The sequence below is a fragment of the Aulonocara stuartgranti genome (assembly GCF_965226115.1).
Source record: "Aulonocara stuartgranti genome assembly, chromosome: 8".
In the NCBI taxonomy this organism is placed as follows: Eukaryota; Metazoa; Chordata; class Actinopteri; order Cichliformes; family Cichlidae; genus Aulonocara; species Aulonocara stuartgranti.
Window position 1 is genome coordinate 3,427,952 of NC_138959.1, and position 24,704 is coordinate 3,452,655.

The 24,704-nt window shown below is 41.9% G+C and overlaps 2 protein-coding genes across 2 annotated transcripts in view; both read left to right on the forward strand.

Moving 5' to 3' along the window:
- The first annotated feature begins 257 nt into the window (after positions 1 to 257).
- Positions 258 to 6,170, forward strand: btbd17a (BTB (POZ) domain containing 17a). The gene is made up of 3 exons (XM_082544423.1): positions 258 to 1,137; positions 2,538 to 2,829; positions 4,955 to 6,170. The coding sequence occupies exons 1-3, from the start codon at positions 1,053 to 1,055 to the stop codon at positions 6,027 to 6,029; spliced, it is 1,452 nt and encodes a 483-aa protein (XP_082400549.1). The 5' UTR covers positions 258 to 1,052; the 3' UTR covers positions 6,030 to 6,170.
- Positions 6,171 to 9,147: 2,977 nt separating this feature from the next.
- Positions 9,148 to 24,704, forward strand: part of map2k6 (mitogen-activated protein kinase kinase 6) — a 42,595-nt gene continuing 27,038 nt past the window's right edge. Inside the window, exons 1-2 of the mRNA XM_082543277.1 lie at positions 9,148 to 9,378; positions 9,544 to 9,667. Of these exons, the coding sequence (XP_082399403.1) occupies positions 9,577 to 9,667 (91 nt within the window). The 5' untranslated portion in view covers positions 9,148 to 9,378; positions 9,544 to 9,576. The remainder of the gene's footprint in view (positions 9,379 to 9,543; positions 9,668 to 24,704) is intronic.

The window sequence follows — 24,704 nt, forward strand, 5'->3', positions numbered from 1 at the left end:
TATTTTCTTCTTCTAACCATCAACATATCTACACACCATTCCAACAAGACAAACACCCACATCATTACTTATTCCTTCAATTTTAAATATGATCATTTTTTCTTTATTAACATGCTGAACATTTTATCTTCGAAGCTGAGCATAAGGATTTGGGTGATTTTGACCAGAGCCCAACGGTAATGGATCGACAGAGCATCTCCAAAAACACAGCTGTGGTGGGGTGTTCCTGGTTTGCAATCATCAGGATCTATAAAAAGGGTCCAAGGAAAAAACAGTGGTGATGCAGCAACAGGGTCATGAGCAGCCAAGACTCACAGATGCACGTGGGGAGCTGCTGCAGCTCAAACTGCAGAACATTCATGCTGGTTCTGATAGAAAGGTCTCAGACAACACAGAGCATTGCAGTTTGTTATGTATGGGACTGCACAGCCGCAGACCAGCCAGCGTTCCCACGCGGACTCCCCGTTCACTGCTGAAGGCACCAAAGATGGGCACGTGGGCAACGGAATATGGCCGTCTGATCACCACGGCCCATCTTGTTAACATCTTGTTGCCAGATACTGCAGCACACCTTCAGGGTCAGGACTGTTTTGTTTTGTTATATATAAGTAAATATAAATAATTAAGATTATATGAGGTGTTTTTGTGTTTTTGTCTGTGGCCTGGAGAGAGACTGATGTCAGCTTGACAACTAGGATGATTGCAGGCATTAACAAATTATCAGATGACTGTGTTTTTTCTTCTTTTTGAACATCCCAGCTCTACCCCCCCAGCCTCAGCTTTGTTAGTTCCCCACAGCATCACTGCTGGATCAATGATGTCCAGCCAGCGTTGATACCCAAGGATAGGAAAGTCAGGATCAAAGCGGTAGTCATGGAAACAACCCCGGCCTGCTTCCACCCACAAATCGATGGTGTTGGTAGTGGTGGTGGGCTGGACGTGGTGAGGAGAACCCCCAGTCTTATCCGTCATTCGGGCGCAGACCCCATCATCCTCCGAACAACAGGAAGCAGAATTCCAGGATAGACGGGGAAGGAGAGTCAGGAGAAAAGATGGTGAAACAGGCTGCTCGCGTCCACGCTGGGATGCTGTTTCTGGCTGTCTGCCTTCAGATGGAGGCTGCCGCTTCTGCTGCAGGTACGTTGAGCACAAATACAGAACATTTGAGACATGCGGCAGTTTCTTTGTGTTAAAAGTCAATTCTTGCTCTTAGAAGATCGTTGGGTTGTCTTTCTGTAATATTGCCTTATTTATCTGTAAATGTCTCTATAAATTGAACTGAATTCATTCTCATGGAAACAGATTTTGATTTTGAGTGAGAGCAAACGAGTACTAAGGATGTGTTTTCTAGAAGTACATTTAAAGAGCCAAACTGTGAAAGGAGCAGGAAATAGTTTTCACTGAGATCACTTTTTACATTTTGGCGGCTGTATGAAAGAAAAAGTGACTTGACCTTCTTCTTTTTTTTTCTGGGACACAGTGATAGCAGGTTTTTTATTTTTCAAACTCAGGCTTACTGGTATTTATTTTTAGCAGTTTACAATCAAATAGTTCATATTGGTGCACTTTCCCACATGCATTTGAAACTGGTCTCTCGTGTGCATGAGTAGTAGATTTATTTCTAATAATAAGTGCTGTACAGTAACAGTGGCTCTACTGTTACTGAGTTTTTTTTTAAAACTCTTGACATCCACCTTTTCGCTGGGAATCCATCAGGGGTTAGGTTTGGGTTTTATTTGATGTTAAATATGAAGCTAAAAGGTAAAGAAATAAACAACTTTAGGTGTTTAAAACTGCTAAAACAATTATAAAAAAGAAGCAGATGTTAACCAAACACAACTGGTGGCGGAAGAGGTAAATAAAAGCAGTTTTCTTCAAAGCTTCTAAGTCCAGAGAACAAAACAAAATATATGTGGGGGACATTTTTTTAAGATAAACACATGATTCAGACCAAATATTTTGTGTAAGCTCCCTAAGAAAGTGCAAAAATCAGAGAGACTGTATTCACTGAGTGAATCTTCAAATATGTAGCCAAACACACTATTTAAAATTCTGTTTGCTGTGGTTCTCTCATCATCTGGACTCTTTTGAGGATGGTCTCCTCTCCTTCAGACTCCTTTGAACATCACAGCCGACAGACAGAAGTTGACAGCGTGCTCTGTTTGTGTCAGCGTGGGGAAGAAAGTGTCAAATATTTATAATGAATCAGAAAGAGCAACTATACTTTGCGAATATGAATCGAGGCTCACATCCCTGCAGTTACAGTAACTCTGTGGTCTAGCAGAGGAAGGAGGGGTGGCGGGGGTGCGCTGCGATGCAACCGCCTCAGCTGAGACAAAGCTTTAATTAAACATGACCCACAATCCTTCATTATCCAGACAGCGAGCGCAGCTGGGCTGATCAATGGCATGGATTTGGATGATACTACCCCACTATCTGCCCTAATAAATAACTCACACGCAGCTTTGTTTTATTTATGAAATGCATCCAATCCTTTAAATTCACCAGCTCCTTCTGCTTTCTCAAAAAAAACCCAGGCATGGCGAAAGCTGAAGGAGCCCAGGATGGTGGCAGCAACGGGGACACCATCAGCCATTCCTTGGTCCTGGTGCAGCGTCTGGAGGCCCTCCTGATTCAGGGCAATGGAAGCGACGTGTCGCTGCGGGTGGAGACACCCAATGCGGACGAGGTGAAGGTGATCCAGGCCCACGCCCTGGTGCTCTCCCTGCAGAGTCCTGTATTTGAGGAGATCCTGCTGAGCCGCAACAGCAGCATGCTGGTCCTGAGAGAGAGCTCCGACTGTGCCTCTGTGTTTGACAAGTTTATCAGGTGAGGCGGGAACAGAGGATGCCCCTCCCCCCCAGCATCAGGGGAACATACACCTTTGTCCTTCAGGGTCACTTCAACTAAGTTTGATTGAGTTAGCACACCCTCTAGAGGGAGGAAGTGTGAAACTGCAGCTCTAAATATGAGCCCATCAATGATTACAATGTAAAGCAAATTGACTAATGAGGAAACTGCTGTGCTGTTCAGTAGCATCTGCTGTAGTGTAGCAGCACCGAGAAGCCTGCAACAGCAATCAATAAGCAAATCTATTTTTATCTCAGCTGCTAATGAGATTAATCAAATCACACATTACGCTTATTTTTCTTATTCTGCTTCGATTAAACCTTCTTGTTCTAAAGAGAACCACTTCGTTTTGATGTTAACTTAAGGTGTATTTTCTGTTAACTGCCTCTGGTTTGATGTTTGGATCATTAATCTGCTCATCCAAGTGCTTTTTCTTTAAGGAAAATTTAATAAATAACAAAAATAACTGGATTGGTGACTACGTGAGAGCACTCTGTGAGGGGGAAATCATCATGAAAGGAAGCCACTGTTCTGACTTTTTCTCATTCTCAGTCATTATCAACAAAGAATGCTTTCCAGCTGCTGGAGCAACAAGAGAGGTTTAGAGTCACCTGAGGTCACTATGAGGTCTTTAAAATGTTACGAATCCTGATGATTCAAGATTTTGTATGTGAGGAAAAAGGATTTTTAAGTAAATTATGGATTTAAGGGAACAAACGAAGGCTAACATTTCTCTGTGTTAACCTAAATTGGGATTTATTATTATTTTTTGCTATCATTAAGTTAGTTTGCTAATACCCCTGTTCTGTCATACTTTAAAGCAGAGACTGTATATAAAAGATTCAAGCTGTGTCCCAAAACATAGGCCGCATCCTTTGGAGGCTGCATTTGTAGACCGATTACCTCACTGCCAGGCGATGAAGGCTGTCCCAATTCGAAGGCTGCTCCAAACGCGGCCGAAAAATGCGTCCTTCATTCCCCCGAATTTGAACGATGGGCCGGGCTTATCCTTCGTGGCCCAACCTATCCCAGAATTGATAGCGCGGCCCAGCCAATTCCAGTTTCCAACAATGACGGCAGCTACTTAGTTTTAATATTACTCTAATTACACTTTCTGGGTCACAAATAAACTTTTAAAATATGTTCAGACGAAAATGCAGCTGTGTAAACTTGAAACATCTGCCGTTTATCAAGACATCACATATTTGCACAAGTGCTCTGATGTTTTCGGAGACGTCTGTTACCCATCAGATCGATAGCTATCCGGAGATTCAAGGGTCACTAAAGCCGGGAGAACAGTGAACTCCCAGCACATTGTTTTCAACCCCCCCCACGGGTCTGTCGCTACTCATGTTGAACATGATATATAAGTCATTTAGATAACTTCAAAATGTTATTGTTTGGCTTTTTTCAGTGTTTCATTTGTTCCTGAGTAAATCGGTTTGGCTGAGATTAAAATGATCAGATTAGATTACATTAAATAAACTTTATTAATCTTCCGTGGGTTTCACACAGCTGAATAAACACCAAACAGAAAACTGATTAAACAGAAGTGTGAGATGGTTGAGAATTTACGCCAGTGTCCTGCCATAATTTAGATGGCAAGGAGCAGACAGCTGAGTTTATTAAACACCACTGAGACAGCGGTGACGCAAATCTGAAGGCTAGACCCTCCCATTTCACAGCCTCGCACTTCCGGCGTTATCGGTCTTTGAAGGACCCGGCCCACGTAGACCGCGAAGGCCGGGTCCTCCGAAGGATGCAGCCTAGGTTTTGACATACTAATCTTTGGGAAAGTTACCCTCAGCCCCTTTGATGTGTACAGTTGGTAATTTAGTAAATAATGGTCCCAGTTACCTGCAACCGCATTAACAGAAAAAGTGCAGTGTTATAATTATTGTATTAACTTAATTTTTCTATGATACCTAATTTGAAAGGTATCATAGTCAAAACCCTAAACCTAACTCTAGACTTAATGGCAGTGGATGCTAAGACTTAAGATGTCTGCTATGAAAATGCAGCTTTTCCAGCTTTAGCATGAGTCTAAGAATGTCTAAAATACACCCAGCAGTGGTCATAGAGTCAGCTTCTCTTCTCTGTGCAGGTATCTGTACTGTGGGGAGCTTTCTCTGCGTCTGGACCAGGCCACTCCTCTACACAAGCTGGCCACTAAGTATCAGGTGCTGAGTCTCCAGCAGGGCATCACCCAGTACATGACCCAAAATCTGGCCAGGGACACCCCGTCAGGCCACGTGGCAGGCTGGTACGAGTATGCCCTGCAGGCCGGGGATGTGACTCTGAGGGACAGTTGTCTTCAGTACATGGCCTGGAACCTGTCGTCTTTTCTGCAGAGCGGCGAGTGGGTGACCATCAGCAGCCAGCTGCTTATGTCCCTGCTGCAGCGTTCAGACCTCATCCTGCAGAGTGAGATGGAGCTCTTCTCAGCCCTGGAGGCGTGGATTATCCAGAACGATCCGGACGGTTTGACGGCTGAGAACGCTTTGAGAGCTGTGCGCTACGCCATGATCCCCCCACGGGAGCTTTTCCTCCTACAAACCCAGTCCACAATCCTGGCTCGCTATCAGGAGTCGGTGCGTGACCTGCTCTACATGTCCTACCAGTTTCACTCGGCCTCGCCACTACAGATGGCCAAATACTTTGACGTGAACTGTAGCCTCTTTGTGCCCAGGAACTACCTGTCCCCAGTGTGGGGGTCCCCCTGGATCGTCAACAACCCGACACGGGACGACCGCAGCATGAGTTTCCAGACCCAGCTGGGGCCCAGCAACCATGACGCCAACAAACGCGTGACTTGGAACGTCCTGTTCTCCCCGCGCTGGTTGCCCCTGAGCATGAGGCCCATGTACACCGAGACGGGCGCCATGCAGCCGACTCGCGTAGAAGGCGGGCGTCCTCGCATCATCATCACGCCTGCCACGTCCAGCACCGACTTTGCTGGAGTGAGCTTCCAGAAGACGGTGCTGGTGATGGCTCAGCAGCAGGGGAAGGTGGTGGTGAAGCACGTCTACAACTTCCACCAGAGCACAGAGGAAAACGGCGATTTCTTGGCCGAAGCTGACCTGTACCGCCGGACATCTGAATATCTCATGGACAGCTCCCTGTTCCTCCATATTGTTGTGAAGCCACTGTACCAAACCCTCATAAGCACCAAGAATTAACCTCACTCCAACCCTCACTCATATCCCATCATGGAGACGTGGACCTGAGTCATTGGAATCACTGAGCAAATAAAAAACAAAGATCCTGATTCAGGACTGCCTGAGAGCATTTTGTGAGGGTAAAATCATAATGGAAAGATGGTGACACAGCATCCAACTATCTGAGAAAATTACTGCACCATAAAAACCTTGGGTATTAAAGTTTAAAGTGACGTATGGGCTAACACGCTAATAATTTTGGTCTTTTTATGGGATTTATTGGCACTCAGGAAAATACAGAACATCACCAGCTTCGTCCTTTATTCTTGAGGTTGTTCCTTTGTCATACACTGATTTGTTATTGGTGCTATTATACCCCATTTACACATAAAGGGGTCACAGCTGATATTCACTGCCCGGTGTGCACTGATCTAAAGCTTTGCTGATTAAATTATACCCTGATGTTAATGTTTGCTGATGGATTTTGTATTAGCTGTTTTTGTTTTTTTGATTATATTTTGTGTTGTTGTGAAATATGGTTGAAAAATTGTAGATGGCTCAATTTTTTAAATCAGTAAATTGTTAATTCAGTGCTTACTGGAAAGTAAATTGATTTTTTTAAACATTTTTCTTCTACTTGTATGTTATAACTTATTTAGAAACCCAACCTGTACTCCTTCTCACCGATGTCGCAGCACCTCGTTAGCGAATCCATTAATGTGATCGATGCTGTTACTTACATCCACTGCTGCATTAATCAGTGTCGCCTGGTAATAAAGATTGTTTCATAAGTTTTAAAAACTAAACTGAATATTGTCCTGATTGTCTTCCGGCTTATGTTTTGTCACCACATGCAAAAAATTATTTTCTGGCAAATGTCAGTTTATCAATTGTTTTTTTTTTTTACTTTATCAAATTTATTTGTCAGATATAAAAACAAAACAAAACATGTAAGTAAGCAGAACCAAGCTTACATTTAAAATTTTAAATCATTTGGCTCCCAGCTATCTATGCAAACTCCTTCCTAATAAACGAACTCCCTAATAAGTCACTTAGATCTTCCAATCAAACTCCTGACGCAACCGAGGTCTCGTTTGAAGTCCAGAGGTGATCGGGCCTTTGCTGTCGTAGCTCCCAGACTCCTTATATTCATTCCTCTGAGTTGATCCAGTCTACAGCCACCCTGGGGCGCACTGACAGAGGCGAGGCTGCCGGACACTGGCGCCACCGGGCCCTCTGACCACCACCAGTAGGCAACGGGTGAAGTGTCTTGCCCAAGAACACAACGACCGAGACTGTCCAAGCCGGGGCTCGAACTGGCAACCTTCCGATTACAAGGCGAACTCCCAACTCTCGAGCCACGATCGTCATATTGTCATATTGTTTCCTGCCCTCCTTTTAACTGTTTCTTTTTATTCTGTCTTATCCTTTTGCTCTGACCGACTGTGAAGCACTTTGGTCAACTTTGTTGTATTATTATGTGCTATAGAAATAAATTTTGATTTGATATTGCAACTGCTTCATTTAAGCAGACCAAAAAAAAATGCTTGCCTTAGATGGACACAACGCGTAACATCCCCTCCAAATCTAATAGACTTAAAATAAATAAGAAAAATGAAAAATTATTATGATATTTTTTCTTATTAAAACCACAAAACTGCTTTATTACATGCAAATAAAAGTTTTTTTTGTTTTTATCACATAGATGTACTATTATGGCTTCATTAACATGTACTGTAGGATAATCCTGATATATTTCTGTGTTTAACTTCTACTGTGATTCTCAGGTGTAAGGCAAAAATTCAGAAAACAGATCACGTCGATTCCATCCTCTTCTTTCAAACTTACTAACAAAAACATGCTGAGACAACAGAAAGAAGAAGTGACATGAGCTCGTCACCGAGGACTTGGTTTCATCTTCTGAAACGGAAAAAACATCATGAACTTTTCTGTAAAGTCAAGTGTTGTTGTGATTTCTAAAATATTGTTGTGTTTTGTACCTCGCAGCCCCTGTAACGTCTTATTAACGTGATATTATTGCTCTACGGTTCACAGCGTTTTCTGTCTGGATTCTTTGCAGACACCTGAACAAAGAGTGTTTAAAACACCTGCGATTCATTTGATCAAGTTTCCTTTTATGCAAATTTATATTTTTTTTACTTTTCACTGCACTGACATCACTGCTGACTCTTCAGATGATAATTCTATAAATAATAAAGTGATGCACAGAGCTCAACAGCAGAAAGCTGCACAGAAATGAAAGGAACAGTAATAATAATGCAGCAATAATTCTGCTGCATAATCAGTGCTTGAACTTTTGTACTTTGCTCGTTGCTCATATTAAACTTGCTCAGTCTCAAATAAAGAAATCAGTGCAGGCTCGAGTAATCCCTGAGCGCCACGGGTTTAAACCTTACTGACCTGCCACACTCACCTTTCTCCCACTGACTGTTTTTGCTTTCTCTGTGCTGACTTTGATCCATGGTATGATTTAATCAGCTAATTTAAAAAACATTGAACCAATTTCTATCATAATTCTTCCTTCGGATGTTCCCTATTGGGGTTGCCACAGTGGATCTGCTGCCTCCATCCCACCCTGTCCCCAACCCTCAGAATGTCCTCCTTCACTACATCCGTGATCCTCATTCTTTTCCTGGCAGCTTCATCTTTAAAATCCCTTGTCCATTGTATCCACGATCCCTCCTCAGCACACGTCTAAACTCTTTCAGCCTCGCTTTTCTAATTTGTCTCCAGTCAATTCAGTTTTATTTATTAAGTGGCAAATCAAAACAACAGTTACCTGAAGGGGCTTTATATTGGAAAGCAAAAACCCCACAAAGGTCACAGCGTATGGCCCCTGCATGAGTCTGAATCTCATGGAACTCTCTTCCTGTTAAAAGGGAGTTCTTCCTCCTTGCTGTTACCAAGAGCTCCCTTAGGAGTTCACTCTCTAATATCTCTAAGAATAATATAGAATAATAAGAAAAGAAGCTGAGAGTGACTTTTTAACGAATACAGATTGAATTTATTACAGAATGTGCAGATTTCTTAGCTGGTGCAAGATTTTTTTTTATGTGTTTTACAAACTATTGCATCATGAAATCGATGCTGAAAATGTACAAAACCCACCAGAAATGAATATAACAGTCAGTGTTTCCATTGCATCCTGTGTGCACAGACGAAACCCACACCCACTCTTTTTTAGGATACGTTACAAACTTCAGCGTCTTTGCAGTTTCGAAAATAAAACGCCGCAGCGCTCACTACATTTCCCACAAGCCTCCGCGGCCCAAGCAGGAAGAACGTTCTCTCGCAGGGGCTCACACTGATCCAAGTTAGGAGCTTTCCGCTGCCAGCCTTGGCCCATCATGTAAGTGCTGCGGAGAATTCTTTGCAGTGCATTTGCAGAATTACCTGATTTCCCGACGGCCGTGCATCCGTCCCGGCGCCCTGCGCACGGACGCGCACGCTTCGGACGCGAAAAGGCTCCAAGTGCATGAAGATCGAGGCTTGTGTTTTTGCATCTTTGTTGCAGAAAGCGAGCCGCTGAAGCTCCAGTGCGAGGGCGATGGAGGGAGGGAGTGAGAAAGAAGGCAAAGTCTTTTGTGCTTCCCCTCCCCCTCATCAAAGCAAAGGGGAAATGTCTCAGTCGAAGGGAGGTAAGAATATGAAACCGATGTGTGCAAAACTAGCGATATGCAATCACGGCTGCACGAGCTGCAACGTGCACCGCTGCAGGTCTAGAACGGCCGGTGCATTTTAAAGTTAGACGGCTAAGAAGGGTCAGTTGCATTTCCTGTTTGAGATCTTCCCCTTTGCACAGTTCCTGGTAAGACGATGCTGTGTGGACTCACTAGTACTGGCGCTATTAGCAGCGCACAGGCAGGGATGTAGAGCACGGGGCGCCTTAATAGTCACGAGATAGACGGTCTTTATTAGGAACTCTGCACGAGTTGACGCGTGGCGCGTGCACGCTTTTCGGGGTAAATCATGAAAGCCTTGTCGCGTGCAGGGCTCTAAATATGTGGTTTGGTGCATAGGGGAGGGGGTGGTGGGGGGTGGCATGACGTGACAACCTGCAGCTGTCAGTGGACAAGTTTGTGTGTTTGTAGGCTGCAAATTTATTTCAGGTCGTGAGGAGAGAAAATGCAACAAACTGATGGCAAAGCGACCCGCGAGCTTTAAGGTGGAGGGTTCAGGAACAGGGCGCACTCTCTGCGCTTTGCAAAGTGTGTCAGCTGCTGCTTCTGTCCAGCAACTGGATATGTGTCAAACCCCTGGGTGTCCACCGATGTGCAGCTTTCCCCCCTCTGCATGCCTGTCACACTTTTGACCCAACTTTACCACCCTGCAGCAGCAAGAGGTGGAGGAGGAGCTGTGCTCAGCTTCCCCCCTGCAGCCTCTTTAAGATCATCAGTGAATGGAGCTTGCAGTGGAAGAGCCAAACAGCTGCAGTGAGAGCAGCTCGGGCCTTTTTTCTCTCCCCTCACCGTGATTTCCAAGAAGTGCAAAGTGAGGCTGGTTTGTTGCACAACATGCAGCATTCTCTCTCTCTCTAACACACGCACACATGCACGCACTGAGAGGCTGCACAGGAGGTGAACAGGTAGGAGAGAGCAAGAGCCCCCCTAATGGTCAGATCCTGTTTATCTGCTCCAGTTGAGTGTCCACCCACACGGAGGAATTGTCTTGTTGCAGCCAGCTTATCACGTGGTGAATAATGCAACACGTTTTATTTATGTTTTGTAGATGAATGAGTTGGTTTGGGACTTTCCTGAGAGCAGAAGTCGGTTTCTGTTGTCATCCATTGACGTCGGTAGAAGCAGAAAACTGCACATGTGCAGTCGCATGAAAAGTGGATGTAGGCCCAGTTAAGATCTCGTCTTTGATTTAAAATGACATCCACTTGGTCACCTTTCAGCTGAGAGATGATTTGGTGATCGCTCTGCAGCTTTTCTCAGTAGGTGAATATATTTACTGATGTCTGCACGATGACAAGTCATTATAACATCTGCTCAAAGCTTCTGACATCTTGGACCTGACAAATATTTCTCCTTTAGTGTGAAACAGTAAACATCACAACAGTAAAAACTAGCCTCAGACCGATCATTTAAATGAAATGCAAACAAAAAAACAAAACAAATTAAAAAGATGTGTTGTTTCTCTGACTTTCTGTGGATTAGTATCAATACTAATAGATAAATACGCTCTCGTAGTACATTTGTAAATGATTAAATTTCTGATTAAAAACTCCACTGAGGTTTGCAAGAACCCTTCGGCTGATCACAGAGCACACAGCGTTATCGCCACAGGCTAAAGACGGAAAAGTTGGCAGCATTGTTAACGGGGGCACATTTTGCTGGCTGGCTGGCCAGGTCGCGCCCCCAGGTGTGTGTGTGTGTGTGTGTCTATGGTTGCGCTGAGCGAGTATTTTCACCTCATGCTGCAGAGGTGCGCTTTGTATTTGCATTTTATGCATCAAAAGCTGTTCCTTAAGCTACATTTTCAGACAAAATTCTGAGAGATATTTGCAGAAAGTGAAGTTAAGAAAACAGATTTTGGAAATGTTGGAAAGTGCGGCTCTTTCTTCTTCATTTTCTTCTTGGCTTTTTACATGCTGTGTCACATATGTGATTAGATTAAAACAGATTACAAAATGTGATCTTTTATAGACCGATGAAATTACAGAGCTGTGTATAAAAGAGTTAAAAATAGCTCCACCAACTACTATGGTAAAAATCTGTTCAGACATGAATACATCAGGATGAGAAAAAATACATTTTAATATGAAATAAAAGGACTCCTAAAGGCCTTTTACCTAGAACACATTTTGTTTATTGCAGCTTTGTACACTAGGGTAATATAGAGCAGTAATAAGTCAACTATAGCAATTATGTAGACCTTTGAAAAAATTTTTTTTATAATTTACTTTGTCGCACATCATAGTACGCTGGTTATCTTTGGGTTTTCATAATTGTTACGGCTCTGATTTCTAGTGAAATTCTCATACCAGAGATGTTGGAGCCAACAAATATTTTGACTCGAACAGACAAAATACTGCTCAAATACAGAACTGAATAGAGTTCAGAGGTGCTTATTGAATTTTCTGACCTGCTATGTAAACAGGAGAATCCAGCGTTTTCTCGTGGGTTTATATTCTGTTTGTTGCAGGAGTGCATATGCACGCATGCAAGAAATCATTGAAAAATATCTATGAAGTGTATGTATCTATGTGTACGCTTTGCAACATAATTTATGGTTGGTTATCACACCCAAAAAGTCTATTTTCATGAACTATATTTCATCATTATTCATCACAATGTTGCGTTTATTGGTTACATTACATTACATATTACTTGCTATCAATAGCCTCATAATTTATGTTGTGATATTTCAAGAAAATTTGTAGTAATGCCATTTATGACGATATAGAGGTAACTGAAGCGCACAGGAACCAACAGTTATTAGTGCAAACTAGGTTAAAGGGAAGTTTCAACCAGCGACTGTCATTGATGATAAAGCAACTTTCAGCTGCTCCCTTTTTTTTTTTTAAGGGGTCGTCACAGCAGACACATCAGTATGATAAACTACCCAATGTGCCAGCAGCAGAAAAAGTAGAGCAAAGTACCCTGGGTTAGGGCTGTTCGATATAACGATATATATCGGATGACGATATAAAAACGTCTATCGTTTCATTTTACGCCATCGTTTGTTTCGTGGTGTCGCAAAATAAACTGTTTACGGCAATATTTTTTCATCGTTTTGATGGTCACTGTAGTGGCTATATTAATTTCTTAAAGTTCTCTCTTTCTCTTATATTTAATATAACCACACTACAGACGGACAAGCACCTGTTTTTATGCGTTGTCGTTAGCAACAACGACAGTAAAACCATCGTGTGTCCGCTTGTTTATTTTCCACATAAACCTTTCACAATAAAGCTCAAGATCCTGTTGAGACTTTTTAAAAAAAAACCTGAATCACGTGAAAGATGCAGAGTATTTACAGATAAGAAGCAAAAAAGAGCCGTCAGGTGCTAAAAAGTAAACCTTTTCCCCGCAGCACGCCGTGTAATAAATACTCACAAAGAAAACGGCGGCCGTTACAACTTATATCTAAAAATGCATCATTTAATGCATCGGTTAAAACACTCGACTCCAGGTACACGATGCACAGCTGGAAACACTTCACGCAAGTCGAGCTGCCCGAGATTCACAGAATTTACAGAAAATGTTAAATCTTTGTGATTTATATCGTTATCGGGATGTTTTATATCAGGATATGAGATTTTGGTCATATCGCACAGCCCTACCCTGGGTAGTGTTTTCTCTGGACATTTTAAGTAAAAGTAGAAAGCAACTGCTTACTAAAGTAACTCTGGAGCTGCACAGTATTGCCAGATAATAAAATTGAAATTTTTTACTTTAATTTACTTTCCACCTGAGATGTTGTATCTTGGGCCGAGTTTTTTAACCAGTTGCTTTTTGACCTCCCATATAACTTCAGGTGTTCAGTAGTTTCCATCCGCAGCTTGTTCTTCCTGTCATACGAGTTCAACTCAAGCTAAATATTATACCAGTATTATTGTGCATGGTTTGATATGGCACAGCCCTATTCCATGTGTTGGGTTGATACGTTTTAGTAATGCCACACTGTTTCTTTAAAACTTTCAGTTCCCTTTCCACTTTATTCCGCAGCTGTTCCAGACCTTTTACCAGAGCAACATAAGTTAGTGTCAGCAGAAAATAAAGTGAATTTTAACACATACCATCTGTGTACAATATGAAGAGTTAAAAGGGCCCAGTGCTGAACCTTGTGGAACCCCAGAAGTGAACCAGAGTCAGTGTTATTCATTTGTACATACTGATGTGTATCATCAAGGTAACTATGTAACCATTTCTCTTTAGTTTCCATTAGTAATATGTGAACTACACTCATATGCAATGTATGTTCCTCTATGCTTTTAATGAATAACAAATACAGGCCTAAAATGAGACTTGAAGAGAACATTAAGGCCTACCTGGAGCCCACATTACCACAGCAAATGTCTCCCCTCTCTCTAAACACTGAAAGATTTACTGTGAAATGTAAGGACGTGGCTCCGGATGGGATTTAAATTACAGCGAGAGCGGCAGCTTCACAGGAAAACAGGAGGTAATTTCAGCTGTAATTATTGCCTGGGAGGGGCTCAGAAATTGCTCACATATGCATTCTAGACTGGATTCAAATGATTAGGGGAGGTAAATATTCAAATGTTTCATCTCCCCAAGAGAAACGACTCGTGTTCTTAAATGTTGGTCAGTCAAATGTTTTAAGAAAAACTAACGTTGACAGAAGTGTGACTGAAGAAGAGAATGTGATGAGGTTTGAGCTGCCTCTCCTTCTGTTCTGACACGGCTAAAAGTCTTGCTGCTGCTTCTACTTGAATGTTGCCCAACAAGGTTTTTACCCTGACTGCTGTGCACTGTGCACAGTGACGGCCCTCCCAGCTCGTGTCCCGCCTGCAGCCCCGGCCGGCCCTCGCACCCCTTGCACAAATGTCCCGTTTGTCATGCAAATGGAGGCTGCGTTTTCAGCTGCGCGGATACTAAATTTGCTGTTTCGACGGACTGATTGTTGGTCTGCTTCCAGTTCTGTAGTGGCTTTTCCCCCCCTCTTGCAGTTACAGTAGAGTTGTTCAGAGCATTGTTCAGATGATCCACTGGATCCAGACAACAAATCATTCCTTTTTATTCCAGCCCTGTTGTGTAGAGAATAATGAGATATTCCAGAGTGTGTGTGCTGTGCAGAAAATGTCTCAATGGAAGCAGGATTTGAGATTTTCTTGCTGAGGCGAGATGAGAATGAGGGCGAGGATCTCATTACACAGCTCTGCACTGTAAGATAGTGAAGGCAAATAAACTGAGTGCAGATGGATGCAGATGTTAATGTACTCCTTGTAATTGCTGCATGTTTACCCGTGGGCTTTTTGACTCCAACCTGCAGCTCTTCTGTCTGTGCTGCTAAATTTAGAATTGCCTGAAAAATATATGAAGATTGATGATCAGTCCTCCTGCTTACATGCCAGCTCCATAAAACACTGAGCACCATGCATTTGAAATCATCCTTTCGCCCCTTCAGTGGGGCGATGTGTGACTGTCTGGATTTGAATGCTGAACGTCTGCCTGAAGACAATTTAATTATTCTCCAGCATTTCACTCCTCATTTAGACGACAATGTAGAAAAGTGGTTTTACTGGCAGCTATTTTCTCTAGCTAGAATTTAAAAACTGTATAAATTGTACGAGTTCAGTCTGAAGGTACTCTTCATGCTGACATTACCCAGCAGTCAACAGCTTTTATCCATTTATTTTTTTAAGCACTTGTGTTGAATAAAACAACCCATCACCGGTTGCAGTTAGCACCTCGGCAGTGGACGGACAAAAAGGACAATTTCAGCCGGGTTATGTTTGGTTACATGTTTGTGCACATACCGAAAGAAAATACATTTTTTTTGATGGCTGGATTTAACAGAACATTTAGGTAATCACAGTTATAACATGTTTCTCCTTTGCTCGTTTGGTTCTTTTTGCATGTTTAATCATCAAATCATCATATTTTACTGAGGACAGTCTGAACCTTCAGCTACTGACCCTGAACTGTCCCAGTGTCAGTTCATTAATGTCTCTTATGTTTTGTCCACCGTGCACTGTAACAGCTAGATTTCTCAATGAGAGTACTTCGTGCAGATGGCTGCAATTTTAATGACGCGGTTTAAAATGGGTTGTTTAGCCTTGATTTTGTTGTGGCTCGGTGTGTTTATAATTGTAATGGACTGCCCTTTACAGTACTGTTTTAAATGTACATTTAACTTTTCTTTTTCTCTAATTTGTGCACGTGTGTGTGTGATTGGATGTAAAGACAATGAACGGACTCTCATGTCCTCTGCCTTTGATCCTTGTTTTTCTTTTCTTTTTTTGAATTGATGAGTAACCAATTCCATCAGAGTTGTTTGCCTGTTCATTCCACATGTTCTGGCTCCGGCCGTGGATCGAATTTTGACTTGGGATGGACGAATACATTTCCTTGGCATCACAGGGCAAAGTGTGATATTTTCATATTGTTATTGATGGCTCCAGGGCCATCAATGTAACTGTCTAATCAGGTTTTCATTCTGTCACAGCTTGGCACCTTGGGAGTGATAAAGATGCACGTGGCAGAAATGTGTCTACCGGTGTGTCGGCTACAAAGAAAGGCCAACCTGAAAAGTATTTTAATCCATAGTTAATGTGGCAAAACCTAACCAAAAACTGACAGCAATGAATATCTTCAGATTTACTCCCCGAGTTTGTCATTTATTTGACCCCCCATGGTCTTCTCTTTATGTGGCTTCTCTTTATCTCAACACATTACATGTCCTATTTTAGTATTTTCCCTCAATTTGCAAAGCTTTAACATCAAAACATTGTGATTGGTCAGTTGCAGGAGCAACACAAACAGCCATATGTAATCTAAAACAGGTCAAAGATGTTAATTTCGGTTTATCTTACAAGGACGCTTAATGCAAGGACACGGTCTCCCATATTAACTGTATGGATGCAGAAATTATAGTTCATGCCGCATCGGTGACTCAGTCTTTTTAAGTGTTCTGGAGGTGAAGACCTATTTGTTGACCATCATGAGTACAAGAGGCAGTCAACACTCTTCCCCGCTGGTGGGTACATTATTAAAATAGCCGTATTTGTCATGTAGCCTGTCAGACTTGAGTCACTTTGGAATTGCTGTAAAAATGTAGCTGCTTTGACTTTGACTCTGAAAAGTGCTTGATTTAAAAAAAAAAAAAGCTGGGCTGTAGATCAGTAAAAGGATTCAAACCTCATGTTATTTACATTTTTAGACAGTATCTCAAGGGAGGGGCTGTGTTTTACGCAATATTTTAGTCCCTAGACTGAATTTGAAGGTGGAAAAAAGCAAGCACTTCGAGAAATTGTCTTTTTTTTTTCTGTGGCTATTTTGAATGCTTGCTTATACGTTTGTCATTACTGGTTTGAAAAATAGCCCAGTAATTAATCACTGAATATCTATCCACATGCACATTGGTTGGTTTTGCCCCTGGATTGTCCAGGATGTTGGTTCCCAACTACGTCAGTAATTTATCTATTTTTTGATATACGTTGAATTCATGTCGTCTGTAGTTGTTCACATGAAAATATTCTCCAACTTGTTGAGCAACAAATTAAAAAATAGCACTAGGAAGATGCCAGTCATCCAGGTCATGGTAATCTAATGCGCTTGGAAAGAAAAGCGACTGAACTAATTTATGTATGCTTCACCCCTCATACAATCCACCTACGATCCAGTTTTGAGATCCTTCCCAGGCGCCTTAACGCCCGCTCACATCTTGCCTCAGTTGATCTCAATAGGTCACATGATGGGGTGAGGCAAGGTCTCACAATGGTTTCACCTGAAATCTTGGCTGATAATGACTCACACAGTTTTTCACACCTTGACTTGTGTGATGGGGCACATGATCGATAGTGGGTCAACGGCCCATTAAAGGGACAAAGAAGCTTCCGGATGAGAGGTGAAAAGTCCTCAACAGACTTGAAGTCCACTCGCTTTTCTTTCCAGTCGTCTAAGAGAAGCTTTAAATGTTTTTTATCTAAACTTGTGACGCTAGTTTGACCCCATGGGACAACTCTATTGGCAAACCAGTCAGTTAGCCAGCCAAGTAGACACAAAGCGAAGTGTTTAAGCCAGCAAGATCTTTGATGTCCCCACATATTTAAGCCTTGGGAGGCCTTGCAGTCTTGTTCTCAGGTATTTGACCTGGTTTCAGCCTGTTGAAACAGCATTTGTGCTCTGAAGTGACCTGAAGTCGACACCCCGCTTTCTGCGAATCATTCAGGTTGAACTGAGTGCAAAGGAAGTGTAGCAGGAGCCAGTGACGACATGATTCCCAAAGGAGGTTCCAACAGCTGTAACCTAAAGGAGCTGCAATCTTTGGAAGTGTAGAGTATCTCACAAACTGCCAGAGCGGTCGGAGGGGGGACAAACAGCCGAGGGGCTCTGGCTGGAGTTATTTTCAAACCAGCCACCAGCCGCCCTCCCCTCTGTGCTGCTGTCTTTTACTGTCCTTGTGTCAGTATTTGTTGTTTGCTTCCTCCCTCCCTCTGTGATTGATCTCTCTTCCTCTGGCTCTGTGGAATTCCATTGAGGAACTCTTGGGATTGTTGGAATTCCAGCCGGAGTGCATGTGTGGGTTAGCAGCTGGCACCATGCGTTCCCCCCGTCATCCGGGCTCATTAGCACTCAGGCCCTCACACATTGAGGCTTTCTGTATGCACTCTGCCTCTGTTTCTGCAGCACTGTCTTTCCTGCAAACATTCTTCTCTGCATTATTTCCTTTTTTCTTGCTCTCAAACTGTCATGCATGACATGCAAGGCTGGTTGCATGCTCATGCTGGGTGGGGCAGAAACTGGAAGCATTGTCTCCCTCGGCTCTTCTCTTGTCACCGTCACTTCTTGAGACGGAAATAATTGCGTGTGTTATATCTAATTACTCACCTTCCTTGTTCTCGCCGGTTTCAGTGGGAACAAGGAGTGTCTCCGTGCAGGCGCTCATCTCCCGTGGCCTCCCTCTGGCATTTCACTGCATACTTGAGCTCATGTGCTGCAAATCACCGGGAATGATATGTACTGCTGTTTTTAATTAACCCACACTGCCACTACCACAGTGTTCAAGTTTGATATTGAGCTCAGCAAGAATAAAAGGAGTTGTGCATGTCAGTTATGTAACATAATCTGAAGAAAGAATAGTTTTAGCTTGCTCACTACACTTCCTTGTATGCTTTGAAATGCCTTTTTATGCAAGTACTTTACTGACGGGCAGTCTTGAGTTATAAGCACTTTAGTTTATCATGCTATGCTATGTTATAATTCCACTCCACTACCTATCAAACTGAAATATAGTAGTTTGCACAAGTCGGCACCAAAGTCAATGAATTACCAGGACTCTGCATCAAAGCAGGAAGAAAGTAGCTAAATGGAAAGACTGTGTTCACACTCTTTCTCTTTGAGGCATTCAGATCTGATAAGTTTGAGTTGTTTCCTCCTTTCAATCCAAATTCTGTATTACAGTTTCCATGCTGGCTTTTAAGCCTTTAACTTTCCCTTAACATGGATTTTTGGTTTAGCTTTACATTGTCTGTCTGGCTACAACCTAAGTGGTAGCTCTCGCTTTGCAGCAATTTGTTCTTTAACCTGGAATAAAATGGACTGTATGTATAAAGTTTTTGCTTGAGTGCTAAAGTTTTCTAGTGTGTGTAAAAGGTCTGCATGGTTAGAAAACCCAAAGTCCACTGCAAAGTGAGCTGTTTTATAGGAAATGCTGTTTGTTTGGCTCGCCTTCGGATGTGAACCAAATAAGCTCTTTATTTTTTATTGCAATATCCAATGTTTTAGGAGGTAGCACAGTTAATGTGTGTAATGTTAGCATTATCGTTAACTGTCTGCATGAATGCCAAAGCTGTGTGGAGTATGTGTAAACTTTAAAATCTGATCTGAAGCCAGTGAACACTGACCTGTTGAGGGCTACTTTGTAGTGCAACCTAAACTTAGCTAGCATTGGCTAGCAGAGACTTTAGCTGTCATGATGCAGGTAATTTGGGAAATGCTAACAACGCTGCATGAAAATATTGTGTACCATGTAATGTAGCGTTTTCTTTGTGTTAGCATTTCTTTTTTGTGTTAGCATTTGTAAACTGTTAGGTAGCCTGGACTCATAGAATCTGCGGTTACGTTACATAACCAAGATATCAAGGCGTGGCCCTTAAATGATGGGGTATAAAAAGTTGCAGTGTGAGGAAAAGCGTCTGAATCTCTTCTGGTAGATGTAAATTTAAACGAGAGACCTGCCAATGAGCAGGTCCCTCATTTAAATTCATTTCCCTCATTTGTCCTTTTACTTGAAGAGTGTAGCAAAAATTGTGAAATTGCTGATTGTCAATTTTTGGCACTATAACATCCTTACTTGAAGCATAATTTAAGGATGTGGTCTTGTATTTTGTTACAAAGCTGAGCTTGTGCATTTTCCTTCCAGCCACAGAGATTACATAATGCTCTGCCCCTCCAACCCTCCACCACCTTCTCTCGGCTTCTTTCCTACACCTCTGTTTGCTCCTCTCTTCTTGTCATTTCTCATCAGAGTTGCAGCAGATTTTGAGCTGTGCAGCCCTCAAAATGCATCTAAAGCAGCGCTTTAGATGCATTTTGCACCTACTGCCCTTATTGTTCATGTTGGCCCTGCTGCATGTTGCCACTGATTTTGCTGGAATATGCCATGCATGTTAATATTCCCGCAATAGTGTGGAGAATAACGCTGTCTCCTGGCTTTGAGGAACATGTTGTCTCTTGTCTCATGATCTCCTTGCTGCTGTAAGGCAGAAGCATTTTTCACTTGTGGAGGAAAAAGGATGCTGTCGCTTCAGTGTGATCACACAGTGAGGCTTTTGTCCTGACACTGAGGTCAATCATCTGACAAACTTCCAGGTCTGCTTAATGCATACAACAGTGCTAATCTTTCCTTTCTCTTAATGTGGAACTTGTCGTTACTTCCGCTACAGAGGTTGTGTTTTTATTTGTTTGTTACCAGGTTACCTTTTAAATCCAATTCAAGTTCCATCAGGCTGAGAAGCACGGATGAGTTGTTGTTATTGCCGGTTCTTGTTCTCACCTATAGAGAATATTATGTTAAAAAGTGCTATTGGCCTTTTATGCAAAAGTTAAATATGAACTCATTACTTCTGTTCTGCTGTGGTTTCTTTGACTGTGTTTAGTGCTTAAACTGATTGTTTATCATGTTGCATCTTTTTTGAATAGTGATAGAATCCACCCATGTCTCCTAAAGGGAAACACTAGTGTTGTTCGTATCTTTTCTTCCTGTCAGTTTTAAATTTGCATTCACAAATCTTTTGCAAGTAATAATAATTAAAAACAGCGTTAAACTATTGAAATGAAATGGTCCGTGTCCTGTCAGCTTTCATTGTTTGTGTTGCACTTAGTGTGAAGTTACTGTAACAGCAGGAAGTGGAGTTTTTGTAGTCATTCCAGTCAGCTAGCGAGAAGCATTTGTGGCAAATTAGCAGTCATGCTTTGGCGTCTCAAATCTCTCCATCATATAAATATCACTTTATCTCCTTAAATATCTTTTGGCCTTGTCCAGGCAGCACTCACTTTGAATGCTGTTTTAGTATGCCAGCTGATGTTAAAATGGAGAAAAAACAGTGGCAGTTGTCAAGTGGATGGTTTGATTCATTCATGCTTTAATGCTGTATTTTTATTTTTTTGTAGTTTCTTTATAATATACTGCTGTAGACATTGTATATTCCGGTAAAATGTAGACATGGAGGGATCTTTGGATCTTCATCAACGGACTGATGTGTTAAAGCAAGTCAAAGAGAAATTACATGTTTATTTTTATGGTGCTGTGAGCGCAGAGCAAAAGCTGGTAAATCTGAGCTTCTATAAAAGGACTAAATTTGTGAATATGCTTCATTAATTGATGTATTTGTTACATTATAACAGGAATAAATTTAGGATTTTCCTCTGCTGTATTTTTATCTGTTCCTCCTTTCTGAGCACAGTTTATTAAAATCTCCATCATACAGGCCTCGAGACTGGTTGGTGACCTCCCGGAAATCGGTAGTGTTTTAGGAAAAAAAGTGTATTTCCTGACCGGCTGGTGATTGGTTCCTGGAGGTTTCTGGCTGTTGCCAGGTGAAATCACCACAAATCTCAGTGTGATTCGTTTGGTTGCCTACCATTTATGTAGAAGATGGCAATGTGTCTGGAAACACTCGCCATTTACTCTCTGAGATGTAGTGAAACTTTTAAGTTGGAAGGGTAGAATGTTCCCTTTCAAAGGAAAGGCTGTGCTAATATTGTAACATATTTACAAAGGTGGAACTTTTACTTTTAAGGCAAACATTCTTCTTTTTCAGTTTGCATCAAACTTTTCAGGTGCAGTACAGGTGTTTGAGCATTTGCAGACAAGTCGCTGTCCATTTGTTAACAACCAAAGTTGTTAAAAGTTGTGACACTGTATGTCTCCTTGCAACCTTGCACACTAGCAATTGACTGGTAGACTGGTTGTTTGCAGATTGTTGGCACCAGGTCTCTAGGCATGTGGTTGACACTTGATATTGAACTTACTCTACAATAGCTTGTGTTGTATAACCATATCCATAATAACCATGTGGTCTCTGTTAGAAATACTATAACTACAGTCCCTCCCCCCCAGTGGGAGCATCTTTGGTGCTCTTGGTATCTTGCCTGTGCTATGTTTCTTATCAGGTGAATAAACTAAGGCATGTTTTACAATATATCCAGTAAATGCAGTCCTCACTATTTCAGGCAGTGTTTTGCTGCCAAGGAGGAAGGCTAAGATTAGCCAGGTAGCTGCTGTGATAAGCATCAATGGATGTTGCAGACAAGTTTAGCTAACATAAACCAGAATAAAAGTGTTTTATCTAATGAAGCCTGTTTGACTGAATGATGATTTAGGCTACTATTTGATTCCTAAAAGGATTGTTTGGTTTTTGGATCAAATACTCTCCTAAGCTGTCTTTCTTCTATCTGATCTTAAGGTAATGTGCACGCTATCCCATTAAGTAAAATACTTTTGTGAAGGGAAGAAATCCCCTAATTTATTCCAGGGCTTATCTGTCCACTTGCTTAATCGTTATGAACTACCCATTAGCTGTTTCTGCAGCTTAGCTAAGTTGCCGTTAGCTCACTATTTATATCTTACTTGCTAACATATCACAAACAAAATCATATATGGGGGAATGGTAGCTGACTAGCTTCCCAAAACTCTGATACTTATCTCAGTGTAATATCAAACAGTTTATAGACTGTAACAAAGCAGAGATTTGAAGCTAACATTTGGAGTGGCTGCTAAGGGAACGGTTAGCCAACTAGCTGTAGTTTTGGCTATACAATTAATATACAGGTACAGTTGTTGTTATTTTGCTGATACTCAGGTGTACAGTATCTACACTGGTCTGTCTGCTGTTGGAGATATACATTAGATACAGAGGAATATAATAGCAGAGGATACTAGCTTTATACTACACTGCAGTTCACTTCACAGCACCATTGATAAGAATTGTTTATGGGGATTGTGCAACATTCCTGTAATTATCTATGCAAGTATTTGGGGGGAAAGGGGGATTTGTTTAGTTGCTAATGTGATAAACCACTTTAATAAAACATAATTGTCTCCTGGTCTCCTACTGAAACACACTGGCTGTTTTTTTTTCAGGAGTGGAACTCATTTGAAGCTTTTAACCAAGAATTCTTTGACTAATACCTAAAATTCCTGCCAGGAATGAAGTATTTCCTGAAGCTGCCTTGGCTGCCAGAGACCCACCAGACTTGTTAAGGCACATTGAAAACATACTTAAGTATGTCTCTACAAGGCTGTTGCTTAAGTGTGTTGTGCAGACTCCGTGCAGGTGTCATCTCTATGAGTGTTTTCTGGTCTTCAGTGTGAGTTGTTAGCACAGTGCTGGTTTCCAGTTGCTATTGTTGTCTGTGTAAATGCATGTAGGAGGGGCTCAAAGTGACATTTTGGTATAACAAAGCATCTTTGGAAAGTGGAGACCAGGAGGCCGGCAGCAAGAGGCCACCGGTGGAGGGCCGCATAGCACAGCGGCATCACACCCTGTTAGGAAAAAATGTGGGCACACAGGAGTGTGTTTGATCTGACTTAAGCTTTTTTATTTATTATTTTTTTAAATTACAGATCCGCTCACAGTCACTTGTGTGTATGTTTTATCTCAGGATAGCAATGTGAGAAATCCGAGTAATTGCTCTGGCAGTGCTCGTCAGCTTTTTGAAGAGCCACACCTTGAGTTTTCCTTTAAATAACATGTCACGACATCAAAGGGCAGCAGACTCTGTGGTTTCCTTAAATGTTACCTTTGAGCGTGCATCAGCTGCTCCAAGCATCGCATGCTTTTCCATCCATTCACCGGGAAGTACGCAAGCAGATCCAACATGACTGCCTGGCAGCAAACGCTGTGGTTTGATTACCCTTTGACAAGCAGCCTTCATGCTTTTGTGTCCTCATAAATTTATTAATGACAGTTTTTGCATAACTCTGCCGAGTTATACACATAGAAAAACTACAGCTTCACCCACTTTCTTAATTGTTCTGTCTGTTGTTGTCTCTGAGGGTCTAAAGGAACATGTTCAAATTTAGGATCTGAAGTTTGTATTTTAACATTGGGGTTGAATTTTGCCCCCAAATGTGGGCGATAAGCAGCAGCAGTGTATTCTGAGCAATGGTTAAATTAAGCACATACATTACATAAGGTCCCACAATATCAGTCACCATATGTAAAATTTGGCAGCTCCTTATGATAAGAATCATCAATAAAAGGTGTTTTTTTTTTAGGTTTATCTGTAAACATCATTGTCATGTCTGAAACTTGTTTAAAAGGGCATATTATGGGCCATGTGATATGGCAGTGATAAATCACAAGACGGTGAACTCAGACCGCTCTTCTTTTCCTGTTTCAGCCACTGTTTACTTTCATTTTCACTTGCTTATCTACTTTTGCTTTCACTAACAGCTGAGTTTGGTCAAAACTCACGGGTCAACTTTGAGAAGAGGTTGTGGTTTGAGTTAAATGTGTCCATTCACAACATGAAG

Bases quoted from the DNA above. Each gene is read 5' to 3' on its own strand.
- btbd17a (XM_082544423.1), top strand. From the start codon at position 1,053: ATGGTGAAACAGGCTGCTCGCGTCCACGCTGGGATGCTGTTTCTGGCT. The intron at 1,138-2,537 runs GTACGTTGAGCA...AAAAAAACCCAG, and splicing joins GGCTGCCGCTTCTGCTGCAG to GCATGGCGAAAGCTGAAGGA. The intron at 2,830-4,954 runs GTGAGGCGGGAA...TTCTCTGTGCAG, and splicing joins GTGTTTGACAAGTTTATCAG to GTATCTGTACTGTGGGGAGC.